This window comes from Mycetomoellerius zeteki, unplaced genomic scaffold (genome assembly GCF_001594055.1).
Source record: "Mycetomoellerius zeteki isolate Tzet28-1 unplaced genomic scaffold, Tzet1.0 scaffold182, whole genome shotgun sequence".
In the NCBI taxonomy this organism is placed as follows: Eukaryota; Metazoa; Arthropoda; class Insecta; order Hymenoptera; family Formicidae; genus Mycetomoellerius; species Mycetomoellerius zeteki.
In genome coordinates, this window is record NW_017256778.1 from 838436 (window position 1) to 862135 (window position 23700).

A 23700-nucleotide genomic window follows, 5' to 3' on the forward strand; every position below is an offset into this window, starting at 1 on the left:
TCTACTATCGATCATACGACTTTCATTAATGAATAATAGCCGTTAATGATGCTTTGATTGTTAGCTACGCTTAACTAATATATATTTCTATCGTCAAATTTGAGGCTATTTTAAGCCATTTTGAGACCGTAAATTGAATTTTTCCTATTTTGAAAGATAGATGCTCTCAATTGTATAAATTTACAATGCCTTTAAAAAATGCATTGTAAATTTATTTGATATTATAAATAATTAATTTAGATATTTTATTATACAAAATTATATTTAGTTGATTGTGTATGAAATATAATGCTTTCATTATTTTATTGATCGGATAAGAGAAGAGAAAAAGAGATCTTTGGATGTGTGTACATCTCTCAAAATTAAATTAACAAAGGGGAATTTTTTTTTATTTTGATATATTATAAATACCATTTAATATCGCGCGGTAAATGATTAATGTCTAAATTGTGAAATGACCGAACGAGGGTGTAACGTTAGAAAGGATCTATGGCCAAGAGCACTCTTACATTTTTACGTGCCTTACGAGAAAAGGCTATTTAGAAAGCCGTTAAGTCGATAGAATTTCCAAGCTACTTTCGTGCGTAGTCACTTCGTGATTTCGCTGTCACTCGAGATTTATCGATCGCCTAAGTACACGCAATGGAGGATGCAGTGCTTACTAATATGAACAGGAACATTATTTATATAGTGCCATCACAAAGAGCCATCGATATCCGATTGAGAAAGCGCGCTTCTTGAGAACTCTCCGAGTGCATTCAATTACACACATCCAATTGTCTGATTATATGTACGTATATGAGATACATAAATTTCGTATCGGTTTTCAGCGTGATGTACGTTGGTTTTCGGAGAGAGAAAATATGTTTTTGAACATTGAAGACTGTTGAAATACTCAATTATCATCCCAACGGTATGTTTCCTTGCGATTTATATTTTCATTATGTGATATATATATATATATATAAAGTCTGTTTGTCTTAAATTTTCTATATTATGAATATGTAGATTAAATTTATGGATTATACGGTTTTTTATTGAACTTTAAAATAATGTTAGATTTTGCGTGGGAAGAAATTCATTTTAATTGCAAATGCGCGTTCAATTGATTTTTACGATGAAATGTGAGGAAAGATAATGACTTTTCGATTGAACGTGCATTGCTTATTTAATATTGACATTAAATTGCATTGCGTTGGACATAAATATATTTATTAAAATATATTATTTTATAATAGATATTTTATAAGTAATATTTATTAAAATTTTAATAACCAATACATACAATTTGTATTCCTGTTTAATTCATTATTTGCGTGGGGTGTCCCTGTGATACCTCGGCCTTATAAATTTGTTAAATGTCTGAATGCTATTTATATACATTATTTAGTGCAATTTGTTTCACAATTTAAAAAAAGTTTGAAAATTTATCTTTGCGTAAAGATGTATAGAATATGATCAGTCTTTATTAATTGTAAATCATCAAAGGGAACAATAAAAATTGAGATATAATGTTGGGATGTATAAACATCCAACACGAATAATTATGTTAAAAATACCACGTGACTAATGTAGAGATAATGACTTATTTCTGATGTAATGTTATAAATAATTTCTTTATCTTTAATTTCTGTAAAAATTTAAATTGTTACATCTAATAATTTAATATAAATATGAATAATTCGAATTATATATAATGTTTTTACAGCGCAATTCATAAATGTCTAATTGTATAAATAACTTATTTTCTATCTCTTATTTAATATCTCACTCGTTCCGTATTTCCTTGTTTGTTAGTCGGACCTTTGACTTCAATGAGTTCATTTTTCCACGCTTATATTTCCAGCATTTATAATGCGCGTTAATTATGTTAGTTAAATGACATTTGAAATTCTTAATGCGTAAGCTCCGTGTAATTGACTGTCGCATTGACGTTTCCCTCGCATAATTGGTGCAATTCTGAAGGTAACGTGTATGTTCATAACTATGATATATTTAATGATAACTTGTTTATAACGAGTAAAAGACGTCTGGAAAGGAAAAACTGGTCCAAGAGTTGTCCTAATTCTACGATTGACAGATTTATAGGAATCTAAGTTTATACGCATTGCCTTCGTTTTCTAGCAAATAAATTTCTTTGGTTAATTATTGTGTTTTCACCATTGATTGCTATTTATTAGTTCGCCGCTCGTAAATCTCCTGTCTCGGTTCATCCAATGAATGACATAAAAAAATATTAATACTTTTTATCATTTTAATTGTATTTATTAGCGTATCTATTTTTCTACCATATGAGAAATCAAGAAATTGTACATTTATAAAAATAATATTGAAAATTATAAACATTACAATCCATCCAATTGTTAGTTTACATTCCTATTTTAGTTTCTTCCCTTTTCTATATTTTGTTAACCATATTATCCTTCACAATTGAATCAAATGGATTAACAATCCAATGAATATAAAGCTTATATTATATGTCGGAATTGCGCGTTAAGCGCTTTTATCTCGCACACTTTAACGTCTTTATCTGTGTGTCTTGCATTATACCTAATAGTACACGCTTAATCGAGCTATTGTGTAACAATGCGAATGGTGAATGACTTCTAAATCGCGTAGCGTTATTAATAGCCCATTGAAGAAACGGGAAATGCGACGCATTTCGCTTGCCTACGTTAAATGATTGTAGTCTATGAATGAAACCTGCGAATGCCTGCAGCCATAAACGTATCGCGTGCATTGATGCGAAAAATACTACGTTATGGGCGTTGACAGTAACATGCTGTTAGTTGCTATAAGACTACTCGACAATTATTGTCATGTCTAGAATGAGAAACGCATAATTATTTCTTTTATTAAATTAATGTTGATATGAAGTTGTAACATAGTTTTTTTATCACCTATAAGTAACATTATTAGTCCAGAAAATAATAAATAAATGATTTGTTATTGCCCTGCGAATGAGCGATTATTTTAGTCTTGAGAAAAAATAATAGGCCGATGTGTCAATAATGAGTTAAAGTGATGTATATTTTTATCTTTCGGATTTTTTAATGTATACTTTTTACTCTTTATTACTGGCAAGTTAGTTATATTCAGCATCGCCGTGATTCTGAATCCATTCAGTTTCCGGTGACCATTTCATCGAAACTGATTGCCATCGTATTAGTTTAGCTAGATTCTCTCGATTGAATTTGAAATCGGTGTTCGCAAACTGCAGCCTTGCATGGACAGAAGTCAGTAGGATTGCGGTTTCTCAACGGCAATCGTTCTCGCACAAACTAGCTCGTTCATTGATCGATATTCGTCAGACCGTGAAACGATCTCAACGGAGCTTTTACCATTCGCGGTGACATCGCCTTCGTCTGAGAGTCTGTTCAGTGTTCACAATGCGCTATTCGTTCCGATTAAATGCACACGCGATAAGCTGGGTTGTTCGAAGTCAATTGTCGTAATCAAGATATAATAATCTTTTTTAAGGGAAGTAGTGAACGGAAGTCGATTTTCCCATCACATGGCGCATAAGCATAATGCACTCTGCAAATATTTGCATTGCTCAATGCACGAGCTTAAATGTCCTAAATTTTGATTTCTTAATCTTTCGTCTATTTTAACTGATATAATATTTGTATTATGAAAATTTCGGCAAAAAATATCAATATTTGATATTTACACTGAAAAAAGATTGTCTAGTGCAGCAGCAAATTAGATGGTAAAATATGGCATAGCATTTTTACCATCTAATTTGCTGCAGCAGCCAATCTTTTCTTTCAGTGTATTAACTTCTTTATAAGAATTCTAATTTTTTAATAATAAATCTTTAATCTTTAATTATAACTGATCGGCCTTACAATTTGTACCAGTTTAACGAGATTCATACTAGATTTTCCGGCACGCGGTGGCTGAATGTTCAGTACTTTCTAACTATGTAGTTATACTAGGACCATTAGCCGAGCCGGTAATAGCAACTTGTCGACACTTCTCGCGGCCTTACACATTAAATTCGACTTTTAAGCGTGACATCGAAAATACATTGCGGTATATACGGTCAAGATGTCGATACTTCATAAGAAGATTTATATTATTGCGATATAAGAGAAAAACTGTGCAAACTCCATTTTATGAGCGCTAAATCTTTCAACGTCCAGTATAAATGAATCTTCGAATGAAACTAATATTATATTACGAAAGGCAATTTTCCAAAGGTTGGCAAAGGTTAAATTATTAAATATTATAAATAAGGACAAAGACTTGGAATCATTATACTCTATTTTGATAGCCATCAAATTCTGATGTGACATAGTAGAGAGGCATGTTTGGTCCATAGTTTCCTCGAATCAATTCCGAATATTGAATACGCATATAGCAGCATCAATAGCACATTCTAAGTTATATATGCAGGCATTCATAATAAACGTGCCTCATAACTCTTATAATTGAACTCCGAGATAAATAGCACGTTAACGCATGAAGTAATATTCTTGAAACTGAATACAGTGTCAATCAAATGCCACTATATTTCATCTAATTACTCGATTGTATTATCACTTCCGCATAATTGCTATTACTACGATTATTAGAGAGATCGCAAACGATTGACTAGCTTCTGTTCGTATCTTTATTTGCTCCGAAATTATTGCAAATCATAACGATGCGATGCAAAGAATTCATTTGAATTATGCAATAACATTTCTTCTCTCTTGACACATTGTTGAGCGGATTGTGTATTTTTATTTCTATTGCATCAATGTTTTTAGACTTTGGTATTTAGAAAACGAGAAAAGAATTTAGCCCCCGATAAAAGAACTCGTCAATAAATCAAGGAACAATAAATAGCCGCAACAAATTTATTTCAATTTTAAAATTTATCCTATATTTCTTTAAAGATAGGACCTAGACACTCCGATCGTTCCGACTATCTAGCGATAAAAAACAACCATCAACTTTATGATACAGCACTTCCTGTTATAAAACCATCGTAAAAATAATCGCAAAGAACGCTATTTGTGCATAAACAGACGTCAAGGTGTGATAAAATATAAAATGTAAAATAAATATGATAAATAAGCCGGAGAAGGGAATCGTGACGATTAGACAGAGCGAAGCAACGGTGAAGTAGTGATTGCTAAAGTGTGTGCGCCTCACCCTAAAAATCATGGTCAAAGGCACCGTCAAGAACAGCAATGGCGGATGTCCTCTGCATTGGACTGTTAATCACGCCGGGCAACACAGACATCTTCTTCAGGCAGCCGCCTTCTACCTGGCTGTATTAGCGGTCTTGTGGTGCATTCCCGCATGCATTTATCATCGGTGAGAAAGGACATTTCTCGCGTTAACGAGAAGTTAAAACGAGCATCTTTTATAATGTTAACATATACGTTTTTTCATTCGCTTTGCGAATAAGGATAACTTCTTTTACACTTACAAGGATGCAATTGTGGAATTACGAGTTTTGTAAATCTGCTGTTCGTATCTAATTGTGTGAATGGAAAACAGTGGTAGTTATGGATTTAAAAAAATTATTATAAGCTAAATTAAAATATTTTTTATTATAGTTCTGAAAGATTTGCCAAAATTGTGACATAATAATATCTAAATGCTTACGATAATCTCTTTTCAGAGCAAAGAGATCGTTTTATGTATTTTTTAAAATTCACATGTTTTATATATTTCAGAGTAAAGTTTCTTTTATCTCTAAAAACTTATTAAACATGTTTATACGATATAATCTAAAAAGTGCTCTTGTTAGTAATAAATTGGTTTTTACCATAAGTTTTTTCACAAATTATGCACGCTATTCCAGTACGTCAGCTATGTTGCGCTTCAATGTTTATTCAGTTCTCACCACTATGCGTTACATTTTTAATATACATAATCGCGAGTAAAAATTCTGTGTATCTGAAAGTGACTGTAGTTTGCTTCGTTTTAGTATTCGAAAATGTCACATCTGTTATTCGTAATTATGCGTATTATATAAACGTGTAATATGTAGCGTCGTCCCTGACTTTCTTTGAGACAAATTTTATAATATTGTCGCCATGTAATTATATTCTTTAGTAACGGATACTGTATGATAGATTGATATGAATATACATGATTAAATGTTTTAGAAACATGAAGAGAATTAACATTTATGTCTTTAAAATTTAATTATTTTAAATAAATGCGAATAATTCTTGAAATTGTTGACAAAGTAAAAAACGAGAGCTAATGAGAATTTTAGCGCGATAATTAATGCGTAAAAATGTTTTCAGAAAATATCAAATTATTTCATAGACTTTTTGGCTCCATTTTGGAGTCATCAGTATACATTGATGCAATTCCACGAACTCACTACTAATTAATTATATACAGGGTATTTCCTGTAACTTGATCATTTAAAATATCCCCTAAAAGTAATCCTTATTATATTTCTACTATATCTCTACTATACCTCCTATTATATCTCTAATAAAAATACCTATTAAGCTAGTAATATCAAAACAGTATGACCGAGAAAAATAGATAGCGCATTGGTCTGCTATGCTAGACATCCCGGGTTCGATTCCTGGTAGAATCAAAATATTTTCATACGCTTGTGTCTCCTCTCGGAAGGAGGCAACTCACCGAGAATATCTTTGCCAAGAACTCTAAAGGCCATGACACATAGAAAAACTTAAGACGTAAGACTTAAATAATAAGCAAATCGATGAATCGCAGTAGAGACTGTAAGACCATAACGTGAGCAGTAGTGAATTCAACATGTTGATTTCTTTACTGCTTGAGTTTTACGTCTTAAGTATTTTTATGTGTCAGAGCCTTAACAAAATTTTGTCGTTCAAAATCGGTGTTAAACTGTAGGTCCTATATAACATGCGTACAACCTGCGTGCGCACCACAGGCATATGAGAGAAGACTTCTCTCATATGCTTCAAGACTTTTCTGAGAAGTTACCACGTTCAGCCACGAACAACAGAACTAAGAAGAAGAAAAAAATAAAAAAACTAATAGTTTATGAGTTATTTAAAATTTTATGTTAATATATGCTAGAATAAAGTATAAAATATTTTGTAAACCATTGGTGGTTTTTAATATCACTACCTTAATACTTTTATGCAGAATAATTAGGGGAATCATATTGTGCAAAAAAAAATCATATAATTCCATTTTAAAAAGTCGAGGTAACCTTGAAATTTCAAAAAAATGATCTTGAGAAAAATTTTTTACTCGTAATATGTGCCCCTTCAAATCGAACAAGATCCCCGGTGATATCTTCTCGTATTATCAAAAATAACGGAGATATTTTAAATGATCAAGTTACAGAAAACACTCCGTATAAAAGGTACTTAAACCATTTTCTTTCTTATAGCAATAAGAAATACAGCGCGAGAAGCATAGTAAAACTGTAATATACAAAATGTATAATAATTTATACATTTTTTCGAGTCATTATTTGTCATTTAAAAAAATTGTAGAGAATTGGGAAAAAAATTCAAGAAATAACTATAGAACTGATAGGATAACAATAGAAATGATAGGATTTATTTAATTTTAATTAGATATTGCTCCATCTATTAAACAATAGTTAGTATCTGTTAAACAATAAAAAATAATCTATTTTGATAGATTTCATAATTAATGAAATAAATTGAAATATGTATAATGTGCATTATAAATTATTGATTGTATTATGTACGCCTGTCTGATTTGTAGGATCTCTGAAACTGGCCAAGCGGTAGTGTTGACTCTGGTGGACACTGCGGCTGAATTGCAAAATCTAGCCGAGCCGAAGATCGATCACGAGTTTTCTTCGCGATCGTCTAACAAAAATTCGTCATTGCTGGGCAGCAATCAGGTTAGACAATCGGAGCATTTGAAGGAGACCGTGCCAACAACGCAGATTCCACCGCCGCCGATCGTCGACGAGACAACAGAGAGACCGAACGACACCGATGCCCTCGAAGACGGGGAAGAGGTGCTTTTACTGAAGAAAATCATTGCTGAGGAACCGCCGGAGGTTGTAGTGATCGTAAGAGCGGAGCAGAAGATCAACGCGGATGAATTAGAGCTAAGAGTCGAGGAAGAGGATGCTAGTCAAGCTCAGGTGTCTGAGGAATTGTCATCAAAGATCGATGACACTTTCACCACGGCACCAGAATTAAACGATACGGCGGCCAGAGCACGATTGGTCGGTGATAGCAGAGACGAGACTGCAGCAGTGATTCTGAATGGACTCGTCACTTCAGGTCCCACCGAGCCGCATGAGGACATACCATCTTTTAGTGAATGGGCACAAAAGCGTTTAGAGGAGGCCGAAAAGAAAAAAAGTAATTATCGGTAACTCTATTGATTGATGTTTGTTATAATGAAGATAAAACGTAGAACCTATTAAATTTGATGTTGTTATTTAGAAAATCTAATTTACAAGCTATTTTGTCGCTTTATTTTCCAGCTCATCCGAACGCTTCCGTGCAGACTCCGGGTGGTCCAGGACGAAGCGTAAGCGGAATGAAAATTCGTAATAAGAATTATGCTTCTCCCGACTGCGGCGCCAAGATTGTAGCAGCCAATCCCGAAACGAATAGTGCCAAGAACGTCCTGGTGTCCACGCGGGACGAATATATGCTGAACGCCTGTACATCGCGCGTCTGGTTTGTCGTCGAGCTGTGTGAAGCAATACAAGCAAAAAAGATCGAGCTGGCAAACTTTGAGCTCTTCAGCTCGTCGCCGAAAGACTTTTCTGTCTACGTGAGCGATCGTTTTCCTACTAAGGACTGGAGCCCAGTTGGTCAATTCACTGCCAAGGATGTGAAAGACGTCCAAAGCTTCACTCTACATCCTCATTTCTTTGGTAAATTTATCAAGGTTGAACTCCAATCACATTATGGTTCGGAGCACTTCTGTCCTGTCTCATTATTTCGCGCTTACGGCACTAGCGAGTTCGAGGTGCTGGAAACCGAGACGGAGAATGAGACCTTAGAAGAGAAAAACACGGACGAAGATGATGACGAGGATAGTGACGAAGAGGAGTTGTTAGATGGCGAGTCATCGAGTAATCTTTTCGGTAGTGCACGCGATGCCGTGCTAAGTGTAGTGAAGAAAGCTGCAGAGATCTTGGTTAAGTCCAGTGGTCTCACTGGAAACAACATCACGCAAATCCAACAAAGTATTGATCATGGTAACATCTTGGACAATTCGTATACTAGCTGTACGACACCAAGATACACGATCCTCTGTGGCAACTGTACCGATCAAAAATTTGCCAGTGTTTTCCAGCTGGTCAGCTGCAAGAACCAGCAGTTGGATGATTTGCTTAGGATTGATTTGGTAAACAGAACTTTAAGACGAGGAAAACTGTGTGGTCTTCACGGCGTAGAAATTGAATCGTTTTGGCAGGGAAGAGAGGAGGACGAAACAGCAAAGAATGATGACTTGACGCATTTTAATTTGGCAGAGGATTTCCAGGCGACTTTTTTAACATCTTTCTTCAAACCTGAGTATATTGTAGCGTTGTGCAATGTTTTGGCAACAAAGGAACGCAAGGTGGTAATGAATACAAGTTACGAAATTCCCGTAAATAAATCTAAAGACGCTGCTAGTAAAAATATTTTATCCACTAAAGATACCGATCGCGTCGAGATCACTTTTCATCAGACTTCCTCCACTCCGGATCCATGTACTCTGGACTCGAGTTCTTCCGCTTGCAAGTCTGCCGCGTCCTCCAAGGAGGTCCGACAGCATCCATTGACTCAGGATGTTACTAAAGAGAATGAAAATATTAGCATCGCGACCATAGAGACTTCCTCCAGTTTTCCAGAGAGCTTAGCGTCGCAGATCAAGCCTACGAAGACACTCAGCAAAGAAGATTTGAAGAAGGAATCGTCTGTACCGATTTTGGAACCCAGTAAGGAGTTTACGGAGGAGACGTTGCAGTCGAAAGTGCTGACGACCGCTGCACCGCTCTCTAATCCGACACCGACGTTGAAGATTGCTGAAGAATTGACGGTTTTAGGAACTCCTACCGAGACATTAACCATAAGTAGCGTTCCGTTAATAAATATCGACAGTCAAGAAACTGAGACTCTTATATCTGATACGGAAAGTGCCGAAACTGTTGCGCAAGTCAAAACGGAAAAGTCGGAAAATAACGAACAAGACGGAAGGCAGGTGAAAGATCTGGGTGAGCAAGAAGCTCGATTGTCGCCTCAAGATCATCTCTCGCTGGATTCATTACTGTCCGATTTGAAAGATTTGGAGGTCGACACGGCTAACATACAGAATGGGGCATCTAGTTCTTCGCCGACGACCCAGCCCACAGCAAATGTTGTTCCTCAGAAAGAGTCTGTTTTTCTTCGATTGTCCAACAGGATCAAGGTAAGAGAAAATACTTGAGATTAAAAAAAAATATATCATCTCAATATTAAATTATTTTAGAAATTGAAAAATTTGTCAGAATGTAGATACGAAAAATGAAAGTGGTGTTGAATATCATCTCTGTAATACATTAACATATATATGTAAACTATTTATTTATTATCGTGTTGTATAGTTACATCAATTAAATTATCAATATTATTAATACAATTAATATTCTTTTTTTTTTTTTTTAGATTTTAGAAAGAAATATGTCACTCAGCGGGCAATATTTGGAAGAGTTAAGTCGTCGCTACAAAAAGCAAGTCGAAGAAATGCAGCGCTCATTGGAGCGTGCAGTAGCTGCTATGGGTGAAGAATCGCGAAAGGGCGAAGAACGTGATGCTAAAAGAGCGGAAGAAATCAACGCTTTGAGGGAAGAAATTGTGATACTCTCCAAATCTGTTGAAACTCTTCTTTATGATCGAGACAGTTGGCGCAGCCGAATATCTGCGATTGTTCAGCATGCCTTGTTGATCTGTCTGGAAGTTATCGTAATTATCTTGATTCTCTCTTATTGCCGTCGAAGAGAAGATTTTGAGGAAGAAAAACTTGAATCGGACACGAGAAAGGACACCATGCGTCGAAAGAGCGCGGAGAACTTTAGTTCTCACGCCGCGGCGAAGAAAATGAAGAAACGGCGACCCAGCGAAATCGCTTCTTATATTAACGGCACGTATCACGAATTGATGATCGATGATCGACCTTTTGAGACAAAGAAGGAACGAAAGAAAAAACGCAAGAAAGAAGCAATTACTACCGGTACTAAAACAGTTACTATCGATGCGAGACAAGAGGTGATTCGTTACAAGAGTGTATTAAATGTGATCCCTGGTGGTACGACGTTACCGTCGAGAAAAGCGTCCATAGATCCTCCACACTCCAAAGAATCGCAGGATTCGGTCGATAAGAAGCCAGAATCCGCGCCTGAGACTGCCATTGGCTGGTTCGACGATCAAATAGAAAGAATAGAACGAATTGCACAGCCTACATCAGAGGATAAAGCCTATAAAATAGAATCCGGAATGAATTCCGACCTCAGTCGTCAAGACAATAAACTTGGAAAACCTAATACGTCATTAGTGATCGTAAATAGATCCATCGAAAGATCAGGCCCGCGTTTGAATACGGTTGAACGGAAGAACGAGACGTCGAAGAACGGCTCGTTCAGGGCTGGCAATATTCTCAAAGGTGCAAGATTGAGTTCGCCATCCTTTATGAAAACTGCCCTGGGTACGAGAAGCAAAAGGAAACTGTCCACGAATTCCACGAATTCTACGAATTCTGAGAAATGGGAGTGGAGCCAAGATTCGGAGCATTCAAACGACAGGTCCTCTCAGTCCAGTCCTACGGATTTTAAAACGCTGTCGCAGATTGTCAGTGATCGTGCCAATGGGAGTACCGCGAACGGCTTGATTGAAGAAAGCGACGAGTCGAGAAGCAGTAGCGCTACGCCCACTTCGATCAAGAAAGAGAAGAGAAGCACTGGTTTGAAGAAAATGGTGAGAAAATTTTTCTGATTGAAATAGATATGCCGCAGATACAAGCCGAACTGGAGCATCTATTCTTACGTCGAATCGATCGCCATATAAATGTTGCATATTTGTGAGAGTTTTTGGTTTGACCTTGTTTCATTACTTTTTTCTTACTTTCCTTGTTTTGCTTATTTAATTCAATTAATTCAATTGTATAAACATAAGACTTTAGATACTTGTTATCGCACGATAAATTGAAGTAATTGATTTGAATAGGGAAGATGAAAATATAAGACAGGATTAAACCAAAAAATTTTGCGAATTTAACTAGATGTAGGGATTGCATTTGTAGAAAATGAAAAGTGGTTGAATGGAGTTAAAGAAAACTTACTATAATTACGATATACGAATACTTTCTGTGAAGCACGATCTTTATTTCACAATTACTAGTCTTTCTATGGATTGGAGTAAACAGTGTGTGTTAATTATTCAAACTATGTGATTAAAGTTTAATCCTTTTTTTGAAGACTGCATATAATTTGAAGAATATATACTTAGAGAGGGAGACTTGAAATAATTTACACAACATTTTGAAATGATAGATCGAAATTAAGAAAAATCTTTTACGTGGTCGCTTAAATTTAAGACACTTCTTCCACCTTGTAACAATTCTTAGCTTTGTGCGCCGTTATCAGAAAATTACGCTTTATTTATTAGTGATAATAGTATCATACGTAATCAGTTTGGCGTACGTGTGACGAATGCAGCGAAATACGTAAAATACTTTTATTATAAAGCATTCTCCAACGAGAGGTTAAATGTGATCCCACCATTGCGGAAAAGAGGAATAAAATGACTTACGAAGATAAATTAGCTTAGGATATATACTTATAATTGTTTAGTAATCGATGTAACGGCAGTTACTACAATGGTCTAGAGAACATTTCTACGTTTTTGTTTTAGATCGGATTATTTAATTTCTACCTATGAATCATTGCCAAAGAGAAAAAGAGAAAAGAAAGAATGAAAGTGAATGAACAAACGAAATGTTGCAATTATCTTATTAGAATATTAACAATAGCAATATTGTAGCCAACATTTACTGCTGCATAATTAAAGAGAACTAATTTTTGTTGTCAATGGTACATATGAATATATGAAATAGTATCGAAAGAGAAAAAAATGAAATCCTTTAAGTCCACCGGTGATTGATACGCATTTCATTATTTTTTCTTATCAATGTAAAACTATAAAAGTTATACCATGATACAAAGATAAAAGAAACGTATAATTAAAATAATTCGATTGAATTTTGTTATTAACGAATTATGTATGCACACCGAAGGAATTGACCAGATAACTTCATATGAAAAACCAATGATCTAATTTTCTTGTATTTATATACAAGTCTTTATAGAAAACTAATATTTAATTATCATTATACGTATGAATAGATAAATTAATATCAAAAGTGGAAAAAAATGAGATCTTTTTGTCTTAAGAATAAAATTATTGTTACTTTAGATTCAAATTCACGAAACGTTGGCATGGTACTTCATAAATGCATTATGTATACTTAATTTATCCGTTATTTTTGGTTTTATAAATTTTCTATATATTTTCAATTATAATAGTTCTTTCGAATTTTAAATGAATGTAAGATTTAAAAAAGGAATTGAATTTTACTTGACTGCAAGAATAAAATAAATTTGGTTTTTCCAACAAATAAATTTTCTATTTATATTGAAATATTAATGTATGGTACTGTCTAGCTTAGCTATATACAAAAAAGTCATATTTTACACTGGTCATTTCACTTCTGTTAACAATAGTTCTTACAATATTAAAAATGTTTTAATTAGAGAGAAAAGTTAAAAGATCAGAAGAAAGATAACTGCAACCAAACAATTGCAACGGTTTTTATTTTTTATTTCTTCATCAAGTAAAGCGATATAAATAATTAAATATTCGATAAAATATTAAATTCTCTTAGGTTTCTCTTGTGTTTCTTGTTTCTCTTTTTTTTTTTTTTCTAAAAATAAGAACTGTAAATAATAGATTTTCTTGTGTATTTAAATTTTTAATTATTGTTTGAAAATTGTTTAAAAAATTTTAATTGTTGTTTTGCTTATTTTATTTATGAATGAAAAAAGAATTTAAAGATATGTGAAGTTTTAAAAGATTTTCTATTTGCTCAATCTTTTGTGAATTATTATTTGACTTGCTTTCTCTGATCCGTTCTCGTCTTCCAGCAATAACATATTAAGTAACATTTATTCTATAAACACACGAATTTTTAGATATAAGTAATGATCAGTCAACATCAGTTTTAATTCTTTTCCTTTTTCTGAGATTTAGATTTACGTTTATATCGGGAATTATAAATAATACTAAATGCAACCGTATAATTTTCGACATATAACAGTACATATAGCATGACTGTTATTTAATTAAATAGTAAACAACTATGTTTAGCACTAAATGTAAAAAGAGGTATACGTGCAGACGTTTCTTTATCGACATGCTAATTTTACATGTATTGTGAAGGTATTTCAATTAATAACGATTGTGCCAGCATTTTGTATTTGATAAAGAAATGTGCTGTGATAAAACCCTTCTGAGATTTGCGAAATATAACGGTTGCAAATTGAATGCGAGGAGATGTAGAGAAAAGAGTAAGAAGGAGCAAGAAAGCAAATTGACTTAAACTTTAATCGAAGATGTGTCCTATTACTTAACGTGCATTTAAAGACTATATAAAGATTTTGTGAAATGTATATGGTGTATGTGAACAGTGGTCAAGACTTTTTCGCGAGCTTGTAGGGAATATATTTTCTAATTGTAAATTTTATTACTACTCTCTCGCATATATCGTCAATCCGTTATCCGGATTATATTTATATGCGTTACGATGAAATACTTTAGTAATTTTATATCGTAGTTTCTGTTATTGAATGAGATCACTGTTGTCATTAATGAATTTATGTACATGATATTTATGGAACGAAAAATTACAATTAAACGAAAATGCGGAACCTATTTACAGAATACAGTTTTATCAGTATGATATTTATTTTTTTCTAATTTAATATAAAAAAGTATGCGTCATCGATAAGACAACAGGGAATTGCGCAAATGAGAAAATGACTTGTAATTATTGTATCATAACATATATTATTATATTATTTTATATTATAACCCAAAATTATTTATAGCAACTTGCAATTGCATACATCACAATTATATATGTTACTTAAAATCTGTATCTAGAAATGCTAGAAACTTTAGTTTGATAATTAAGAGTAAAATTGTGAAACGTAAAATTTTACTGTAAGAGATGCTTTGAATTGTAGAGTTGATATAAACAATTTTCGGGTTTTCTACATATCTCTTTATATATATATATATATATATATATGCATTATTATGAAAATATTTAAAAATATTTAGTCAAATTAATATATTGTTTTATATCCATCGAAAAAACAGAATAATTAAACATAATATTTAAGCGTCACGACACGTAAGAGAACATCACATATCGTTTATTTACAGTTAGTAGAATTATATAATACTTGTTAATCTTTGTTCGTGTTATTTATTCATTTACGACAAGGATTATTTATTTAACGCTTTATATCCTTGTGTGTAATAATTATCAAATTATAATGCGAATGATTATTTAAATTCTATTGTTCTAATTATTCGTTAGTAACGTTTTGAAAAATTATGGCCTCTTCAGCTGTATTATTTTTGCGTGGTTATCTTATGCTAGTCTTAACTGCGAGACATCCGTCATTTATATTATAAGATATTAATTTTCTCGAAAAAGAAAGTACATAGCACATATCTACTGATATTTTAATTTTTATAAACGTATAAATGAGAAATTTAATGCCACGTTTGAATGCGGATGTTTGAATTTTTAAATAGATTTGTATAAAAAAGTATGTAAATATATTATAGAACAAGTAAAATGATAATATCGCGGATAATAATAATCACGGGTAGTTGTACTTTCCATATACATTATTTTTATTTATCTAGCTTTATGTATATGTACACACATATGTGTGTGCGTGCGTGCGTGTGTATGTGTGTGGGTATATATATAAACTTCTGTGTATATCGTTCCCATTTATAAATTTGTCTCACACATATTATTATTTATTTTTAATATATATATTATATAGAAGTTTAAATAAAGTTGATTGTCTAAATTTTCTTTTTGAAAAGAGAATGAGTTAAATCTCAATTCCAACGATTACTTATGGGAGCAGTCATACGGAAATAAAATCCTGATATTAAATAATGAATATTTATTTAGCCGGACCAATTTTCCGTACTTATATTTTCAATATTAATTTATTAAGCGTAATAGATACACGAAAAGATAGTAAACCAACTTTACGTTAAATATTCATATGAATCACTTGATCATATACTATAAATGCATCTTTCATACATGTCAATGTGTCATATAGAACGACAATTTATGATCTTTTAATTTATACTCATATTTATTTGCTATAGATACGTTCCTATACTTTTGTATAAATTTATAATATATAATAAGTATTTGAATAATTTCTTGTATCATATATTAGGAAGGTATGTGTGAAAAAATAGAAGTTATATATGTGTGGTGAAGGAAAATACATATATAAGATCGTTTGCGCCTATTGTTGGATATTTAGTCAATTATTGTAATGACTATCACATACTATGCGCCTGAATTCCAATTGCTTGTAATTAAATTGTATCTCTGTAAATACGAAAGAGTAATGTATGTTGCATATAATTAATTAATGAAGGAATAAAGTTGCCAAAAAATTCGTCATATAAATGTTGTTGTATTGCAGATTTTTATGGGTATACATACAAATGCATATTTTTTGTATAGGTAATGTATCTTTTTTGAATATTTTTTAAGTATTTTTTTAAATCAAAGTATAAATTATAAACTATCGATTCGTTATAATTATTATATTTATTATGACGATGCTTAGACGTTTAGCGTCACATTTTGAATTTGTTTTCAAACGTAATTGTAATTTCTAAAATCATTTCTTTTAATATACAATTATTTTTGAAATTGAGGGAGAGTAGCTAGTGTTTTGCGTGAATCAGGAAATACAGTAATGAAAAACTGTGACGTATCTAACATTTTATTATTTTTTATGGAATTTAATTTCGAAATTATTGATATCACCACCGACGAGATATTAAAGATCGTCAATCCTGAGCAAATTTTCGGCGGTATAAAAAGGGCTCCAAGGGCCCGGAGATAATTGAAATACACTGACATTATCGACAATTGATGTAAATTTGTTATTATTAACAAATATTTGGCTAATACATTATCAAATTCATAATTTTTTATTACGTAAATACTCTATAAATAAATATGCACACTTGTAAAGCTATAATATCCTATATATTGTCGAAAAATTACAATTTTTCCTCTGAAGTTATCATCTCTGTTGATAATCAAACTTTGACGATAACACTAAAATCACAATTTTAAAGAAAAATCGAGTATTATTGAGTTTTAAATGCATATATATCGATAAACACACCTACAGAACTAATAAATCATAAAATTAGTACAATATTGTCAGTTTTTTTTTTACTCTTAATCACTTCAATATTAACAAGGACGCGAACTCCCGTAAGAATGTCGGTCTTCAATAGTAGGTTTGTTCGCGTCGCAAGCTCCGACATGTTCCAATATATTCCTAATAACTCACTCTATCAAGCGTGTTGGAGTGAGTAAGAGCTATGGTGGAGCATGTTGGAGCATGTTGGAGCTTGCGACGCGAACAAACCTAGTATCTCGTCGGTAATATCATATCGATTGTTCGTCTTTCGAATTATCGCGGCTCCAGACATACATCAGCGCGATATTCGTCGCGCAACGCGTGATGCCCAATGAGCGCGCAGGCTTTAGCGAACGTTATATCCTGAAGCTGCACTCATTGGGTATCGTGCTTCCCGCGCGACAAACATCGCTGGGGTGTTGAAGTGAGGTGCGTTTCACGTATGATGCGCAGGATGTATCATTTTATCCTTGTTGTTCACTGAATGTTAAAGAAGACTGAAATGATACATTATCCAGCCGCGTCATGTGTGATACGAAATCCCGAGCCATTACGGAAAGCGCAGCTCGAACTCTCGAAATAATAATGTCACCGTGGGTTCCGATATTCGCTGTCAGTGCTGAAAATCTATAGCGTACGTGACGTATACTGTATAGTTTCAGCATGCAGTGAAGATCGGAACGTACCTCATAAGGCCGGAATCAGACTACGCATTAAAGATTGAGATTGAAGACTGAAGATTAAAATTTGACCACTGAGGATAAAGGAATTTTAGCTCCTATTGTTTTGATTAATCAAATTTCAATCTTTCAATTTTCAATCTCAATCTTCAATGCATAGTCTGACTAATGGATGACACGTGAAGTTAGCCGCGCGACTTTCGAATTCCTTTCCTCGAGATAGTTTTGCATTGTTTCACATGAATTCGTGGAATATGGCGGGATAGTGTGGTCTTGTGCGATATTTCTTTCCGTCGTGGTGCGCGATTACGAGTAATCAACGTAGGAAGTGTCGTGCAAAGAGTCGCGCGATTGTAATTAATATTGTCGTAAATTAGTGGTGTGCAATGAAGAAATCTGAGAGGAGGAAGAGGCCTAGGAGGTATCGGGCGCCGGTAGAGCAACCTTGGGGTCAGTACTTATTATATGTATTGTTATCACGAAATTGACTATTTATCTCTGCGATGATCGTATGGCATATTCTACACGCTATTTTGTATTATAAATACACATTTTACAAATATCTATATTTTCAATTTTTGATATTTTAGATATTCATGACATTTAATATATTTTTATGTAACATATTTTTTCAATGCGTTTAACATTTATAATTACTTGAATCCTATAAAATTAGCCTTTTGTTAAATTTTTTAAACGATTGCACTTTAGAAAAAAAAAATACGTAAAACGTAAGAAATAAAATACCTCTTTTTTAAAAGAAATTATATAATTATTTTATAAAATATCTCGAAATATATAAATTTAAAATAGCTTGTGATAATTATTTTTTGAAATTTGAATTTTAAGCTTGCTTTAATTTTCATAAATTTTTGTTTTACAGTTCAACGAATCATACAACTCTGCTGTTATACATCATATCGGTGAGTCGAATTAATTATTTTAATTTCAGATAATTTATGAAAATTATATTATATAGAATTAGTATTTGAATCATCAAAATATTATCGTACATCAAAAATCGTTTGATTTTTGGTATTGGTTTGATAAGTTACAAAAAATATTTTCGTTGAAAAGTACTATATTGATAGAAGATATTTTGAAAGATACTGAGATACATATTAAACACCATTAGAAATTATATTTTTAATTTTATTTGTCACGACGAACATATTTGTACAAAGCATTACGATTCCGCAGATAAATTTTCTAAAAATATAGAGACGTCAAATGATTCCTTAAAAGAGGATAATTTTCTTGTAGTTGTTTGTTTGTTCAAGTCGATGGCAGCGAATCTAAGTCTATTTTTCCATTCTTTCGGATTGTATTTTTCAACGGAACACATAACAATTTCATTAATTTCATCTTGAATGGCATGACAAGTGATCGATTGGAATACCGATTTCAGATCATCCTTAGTTTTCTGTTTTAGAATTTTATCTCTGCTGACTAAATTCAAGATAAAAAGACCGTTCTTCGTTAAACACGAGGCAACTGCTTTCAACACTGACATTTCAAGAAACTGTTTAGGTGGACAACTCATTCCGACAGTGGTATCTTTGCTATCGATATCGAAAAGTATCGCCTTATACTTTGTCTCGGATCCCGCAACGTCTTTAATATATTGAATTCCATCCGCGATCTCCACTTTCATCCGGTCATCAAGAATGAGATTGAAATATTCGGTAGCTACTTTTAACATAGTATTATCAATTTCGACTGCAGTAATTTTTAGCTGGAAAAAATTAAAATTTGTTATCTATGTTTCTAATGACTTAATAATGAATGCTATCCAAAGATACATACTTTAGGAAAACATTGATGTAAGAACATACAAAGACCACCACCTCCAAGTCCTACAATCATAATATTGTCCTGTTCTCTTATATCGATTACTGCATTTACTCCAGTGCTCATATATATGTGATGTTCACAAGCTAAGAATCCAGGATCGGCAATTTTCTTCGTTTTACCACGTCTAGATTTTGCTGTAAATAATTGTCATCAGTTACAATCGTATGTAATCATTGTGTTAAGAATTGATTATAAATTAGTACCATCTTTTAGTCTGGCTTCGCTCTGAATGACATAAGGATTATTCAGGAACACAAGCCGCCTGAATTCGTGACCATCCTTCTCTACTTCTTCGATAACAAATGGTCCACTGATGTCACTTTTTCCTTCATAGCAAATATTTCGAACCCCAACATCGGAACCCAAAGAAAGAAAAGGAATATCATTTTTGCCACACAAGCCAGCCGGTGCTAAGTTAAGAACGCAATTTTCTAATTCTGTTTTCACAGCATCCCAATTATCAAACTTGTGTTCTCTACGTAAGGTGACAATTGCGAGTCTGTCTCGCTGCGCGCTTTTCAGGACCTGTTGTCGTCCTTCTTTCGTATTGAATAACCAATCTGTTTCTCTGTTAAACCGAAAAAGAAAAAAAATATAGTGACAGCAATTCAATAGTAAAACATTTATTCAACTAATAAATCAAACGTACTTTCCCTGTGGCACAATGAAAGCCGCATATGTCTTTGTCCCCCGTGTGCGTGGTTGATCAAGAACATAGACGGTGTATCGTGGATGCTTATCACCTGGACGATGTAAATCCAACGATACTTCTCCCACATCAGCAACGCTTCTCTTGTAAAGATTATTGCACACTAGTGCCGATTGTTGCGCGGATAATACAGCGGATATCATATCGTCTGCCACAGATAATCGTTCCGGTGGGCCATCGACCAGAGCTATCTCGAGAACCTATCAGGATTATAATCTACAAAAATAAGTTTGACTAACTTGCTCATCTAGCTAAAACTAAGATAACAACGTAAAAATTCTAAAGATCTTTGGTTACAACATACGTTCTGGAATAATTTAGTAAATTTTGTAGCAACGATCACGAAGACAGGAACTGAACTGCCTTCTTCTATACGTGCTTTCAACTCGGCTTCATGACATCGTGCTATGCGAAACATGAAGCCTGAAGTAGGAAAGTATGACAAAAGCTTACGTAGGATGTGCTCTTGGAGCAACGATATGCAGATGTATCTGCCTCCGTTCCGTAACACTCGTGTGATTTCCTAAAGTAAATTTTAATTAATTTAGTTTAGTGAAAAGAAAATTTTCTAGGAATTTCTCTAATCAGAAACTTACTTTGAAATATTTATCAATTATAGACAGTGTTGCCTCTTTGGTATCTGGCATTAGAGCATCCAGTGTACCTTTGTCGAAAACCACATTAAATTTTCCATCAGGATATGTCATTTGTGTGGCATCCATATGTTCATATACTAGATCCGGCCTTGTACCGCTATTTATATCACGCATTTGTTTGATCACAATATGTGATATGTCGATATTAACTATATTTCTGTAATATCAACCTTGATTTATTCTTCCATAGGAACTTAAAGTGAATTTGATTACTTGTATGTTATACTGGATTACATAGTACATATTAAAGGCTGCTTTATACAGGGTGTTTGATAAGTAATGATAAATCTTTCATACAGGGGCAGAATGGACTAAACTGAGAAGAAAAGTCCTCTACCATTTTACAATTTTCGCAATAATTAACAAGATATTAATTATTAAAAATTGTCGAAAATTGATCTTCAATAATTTTTTACTCAGATACTATCACAATAAACTAAACAAACAATTTTTGTCTCTTACAGTTTTTTTGTAAAGTTGATAGTATTTGAGTAAAAAATTATTAAAGACCAATTTTCATCAATTTTTAACAATTAATTGTTAACTATTGCAAAAATTGCAAAATGGTAAAGGACTTTTCTTCTCAGTTTAATCCATTCTGCCCCTGTGCGAAAAATTTATCGTTACTTGTCAAACCCCCTGTATAAAGTATCTAAATGCAGTAGCATAATGTATAATCAATTTTGACAATGAAATAGTACATATATTATATATTCTGTTAAACATGGCAATATCATTTGTATTGAGTATTTAATCGTTAAATATATATATATATATATACTTTTATATTTAAAATATGCCCTGGTGGAAAAATGTTGCTGAAATTATTCCACTTTCATTTTGGAACACTTTTCAACAAAATTTCAGCATTTTAAAAAAATTTCAGTTTAATTTCAGCGATTTTTAGCTGAAAAATTCATTTTCTACAAAATTTCAGAAAATTTTAGAAAAATTTTCGCTGGATTTCAGTGATTTTTCAGTATGTTAGCTGAAAAATTCACTTTCAGTGAAGTTTCAGCAAATTTTCAGCAATTTCGCTGAAATGTTCCAAAACGTGGAATAATTTCAGCGAAATTTTTTCACCAGGATGTATATACTTTTATATTTAAATGTGCTAATTTCATGCATAGCAGCTTTTAGTATACACTAATATAGTGTAATACAAGTGACTGAACTCGCTATTAAGTATTGACTATACATTAGAAATCTAACAAACTATGATTTATATAAAAAATATATATACAAGAAATTGTACCTGTAACCAACATCATACAAAGACATACTTAATGTAGAATTCCCGCAACCAACGATCAGAATGTCATCTTTTGTTTTGATATACTTTACAAGTATTTCACATAATTCTGGATATTCACCGTACCTAAAGCCAGACACAATGAGTAAACAGCAAGTTAAAAAAAAAATAATGTTAACATAAGTATAGAATGTTTACCATTCAAATGCCTTCTTGCCACGCTTCTTGAAGAACGTGTTCCAGTATTCCGCGTGACTGAATTCTTCGTGAGCTTTTGGGAGGAGATTCATGTTTTATAGTAGATTCATAATATAAGATAAACACACACAGGAAAAGTTGAATGGGCTGCTTGGTTATCTTCTAATATCACAGATTAGATTTTAATATTGCGCTTCTTATTCTGTATTGAGAAAGTTTACTACAGAATAAATCATAATGTGATATTATAAACTCAGCTATGCAAATTTACCAACATATCATGAATATTCCTTCATAAAATTTTCTGTTTTTTGGAGAAAGAACGACATACATAACCACGAGGTAGAGGACTGATTTCAGGAATTAAGAGGCTGCGCAGAATAAGGCGTCGTCTACAATATGCGAAGTAAGCTTGGTTTAAGAAGTAAGAGTAAGAAATTGATCAATCACAGTCGAGTATTCTTTTCACAATCGACTGTGATTGGTCAATTTGTTACTCTTACAGTCTTATCCACTACTGCTACTGCCATTGTAGACCATGCATAAAGGCCACACATTCCGTAACAGTAACCATAATGGTACGTTTCCACTGAGCGCATCACGCGTCGCGTTGTCCGTCCGCGTCACGAGTTAACCAATCAAAACATCCCATTTTATTGTACCGTTTGACGCGCCACTCTGCGTAACGGAATGGGATGTTTTGGTTGGTTAATTCGTGACGCGGACGGACGACGCGACGCGTGACGCGCTTAGTGGAAACGTACCATAAGTCCGGATCTACAATAGGTGTTTTAAGACTTAAGCCGTAAAAAATTGACCAATTACAGTCGAATCCGAGGGGAATAATCGACTGTGATTCGCCCATTTCTTATGGCTTAAGGCTT

The 23700-nt window shown here is 33.1% G+C and overlaps 2 protein-coding genes across 4 annotated transcripts in view; one reads left to right on the forward strand and one right to left on the reverse strand.

The window, feature by feature from the left end:
• Window positions 1-13128, forward strand: part of LOC108721803 (SUN domain-containing ossification factor) — a 36195-nt gene extending 23067 nt beyond the window's left edge. Inside the window, exons 1-4 of one of the 2 annotated variants that reach the window (XM_018446567.1) lie at window positions 5030-5310; window positions 7693-8306; window positions 8432-10353; window positions 10590-13128. In XM_018446567.1, coding sequence (XP_018302069.1) covers window positions 5156-5310; window positions 7693-8306; window positions 8432-10353; window positions 10590-11912 — 4014 coding nt within the window. In that variant the 5' untranslated portion in view covers window positions 5030-5155 and the 3' untranslated portion in view covers window positions 11913-13128. Of the gene's footprint in view, window positions 1-5029; window positions 5311-7692; window positions 8307-8431; window positions 10354-10589 lie in introns of those variants that run through there. The other variant, XM_018446566.1, reaches the window with a different exon arrangement.
• Window positions 13129-19333: 6205 nt separating this feature from the next.
• LOC108721716 (methyltransferase-like protein 13) lies at window positions 19334-23169 on the reverse strand. Of its 2 annotated transcripts, XM_018446400.1 has the most exons (9): window positions 23092-23169; window positions 22817-23018; window positions 22622-22744; window positions 21307-21523; window positions 21015-21233; window positions 20651-20910; window positions 20205-20569; window positions 19954-20135; window positions 19334-19882 (listed from the first exon to the last, which is right to left on the reverse strand). In XM_018446400.1, exons 2-9 carry the CDS (start codon window positions 22906-22908, stop codon window positions 19334-19336), a joined length of 2007 nt encoding a protein of 668 aa, XP_018301902.1. In that variant the 5' UTR covers window positions 22909-23018; window positions 23092-23169. The 2 variants fall into 2 exon arrangements, with proteins under 2 accessions (XP_018301902.1, XP_018301901.1); XM_018446399.1 differs by having other exon boundaries at window positions 22817-23166.
• Window positions 23170-23700: the final 531 nt, after the last annotated feature.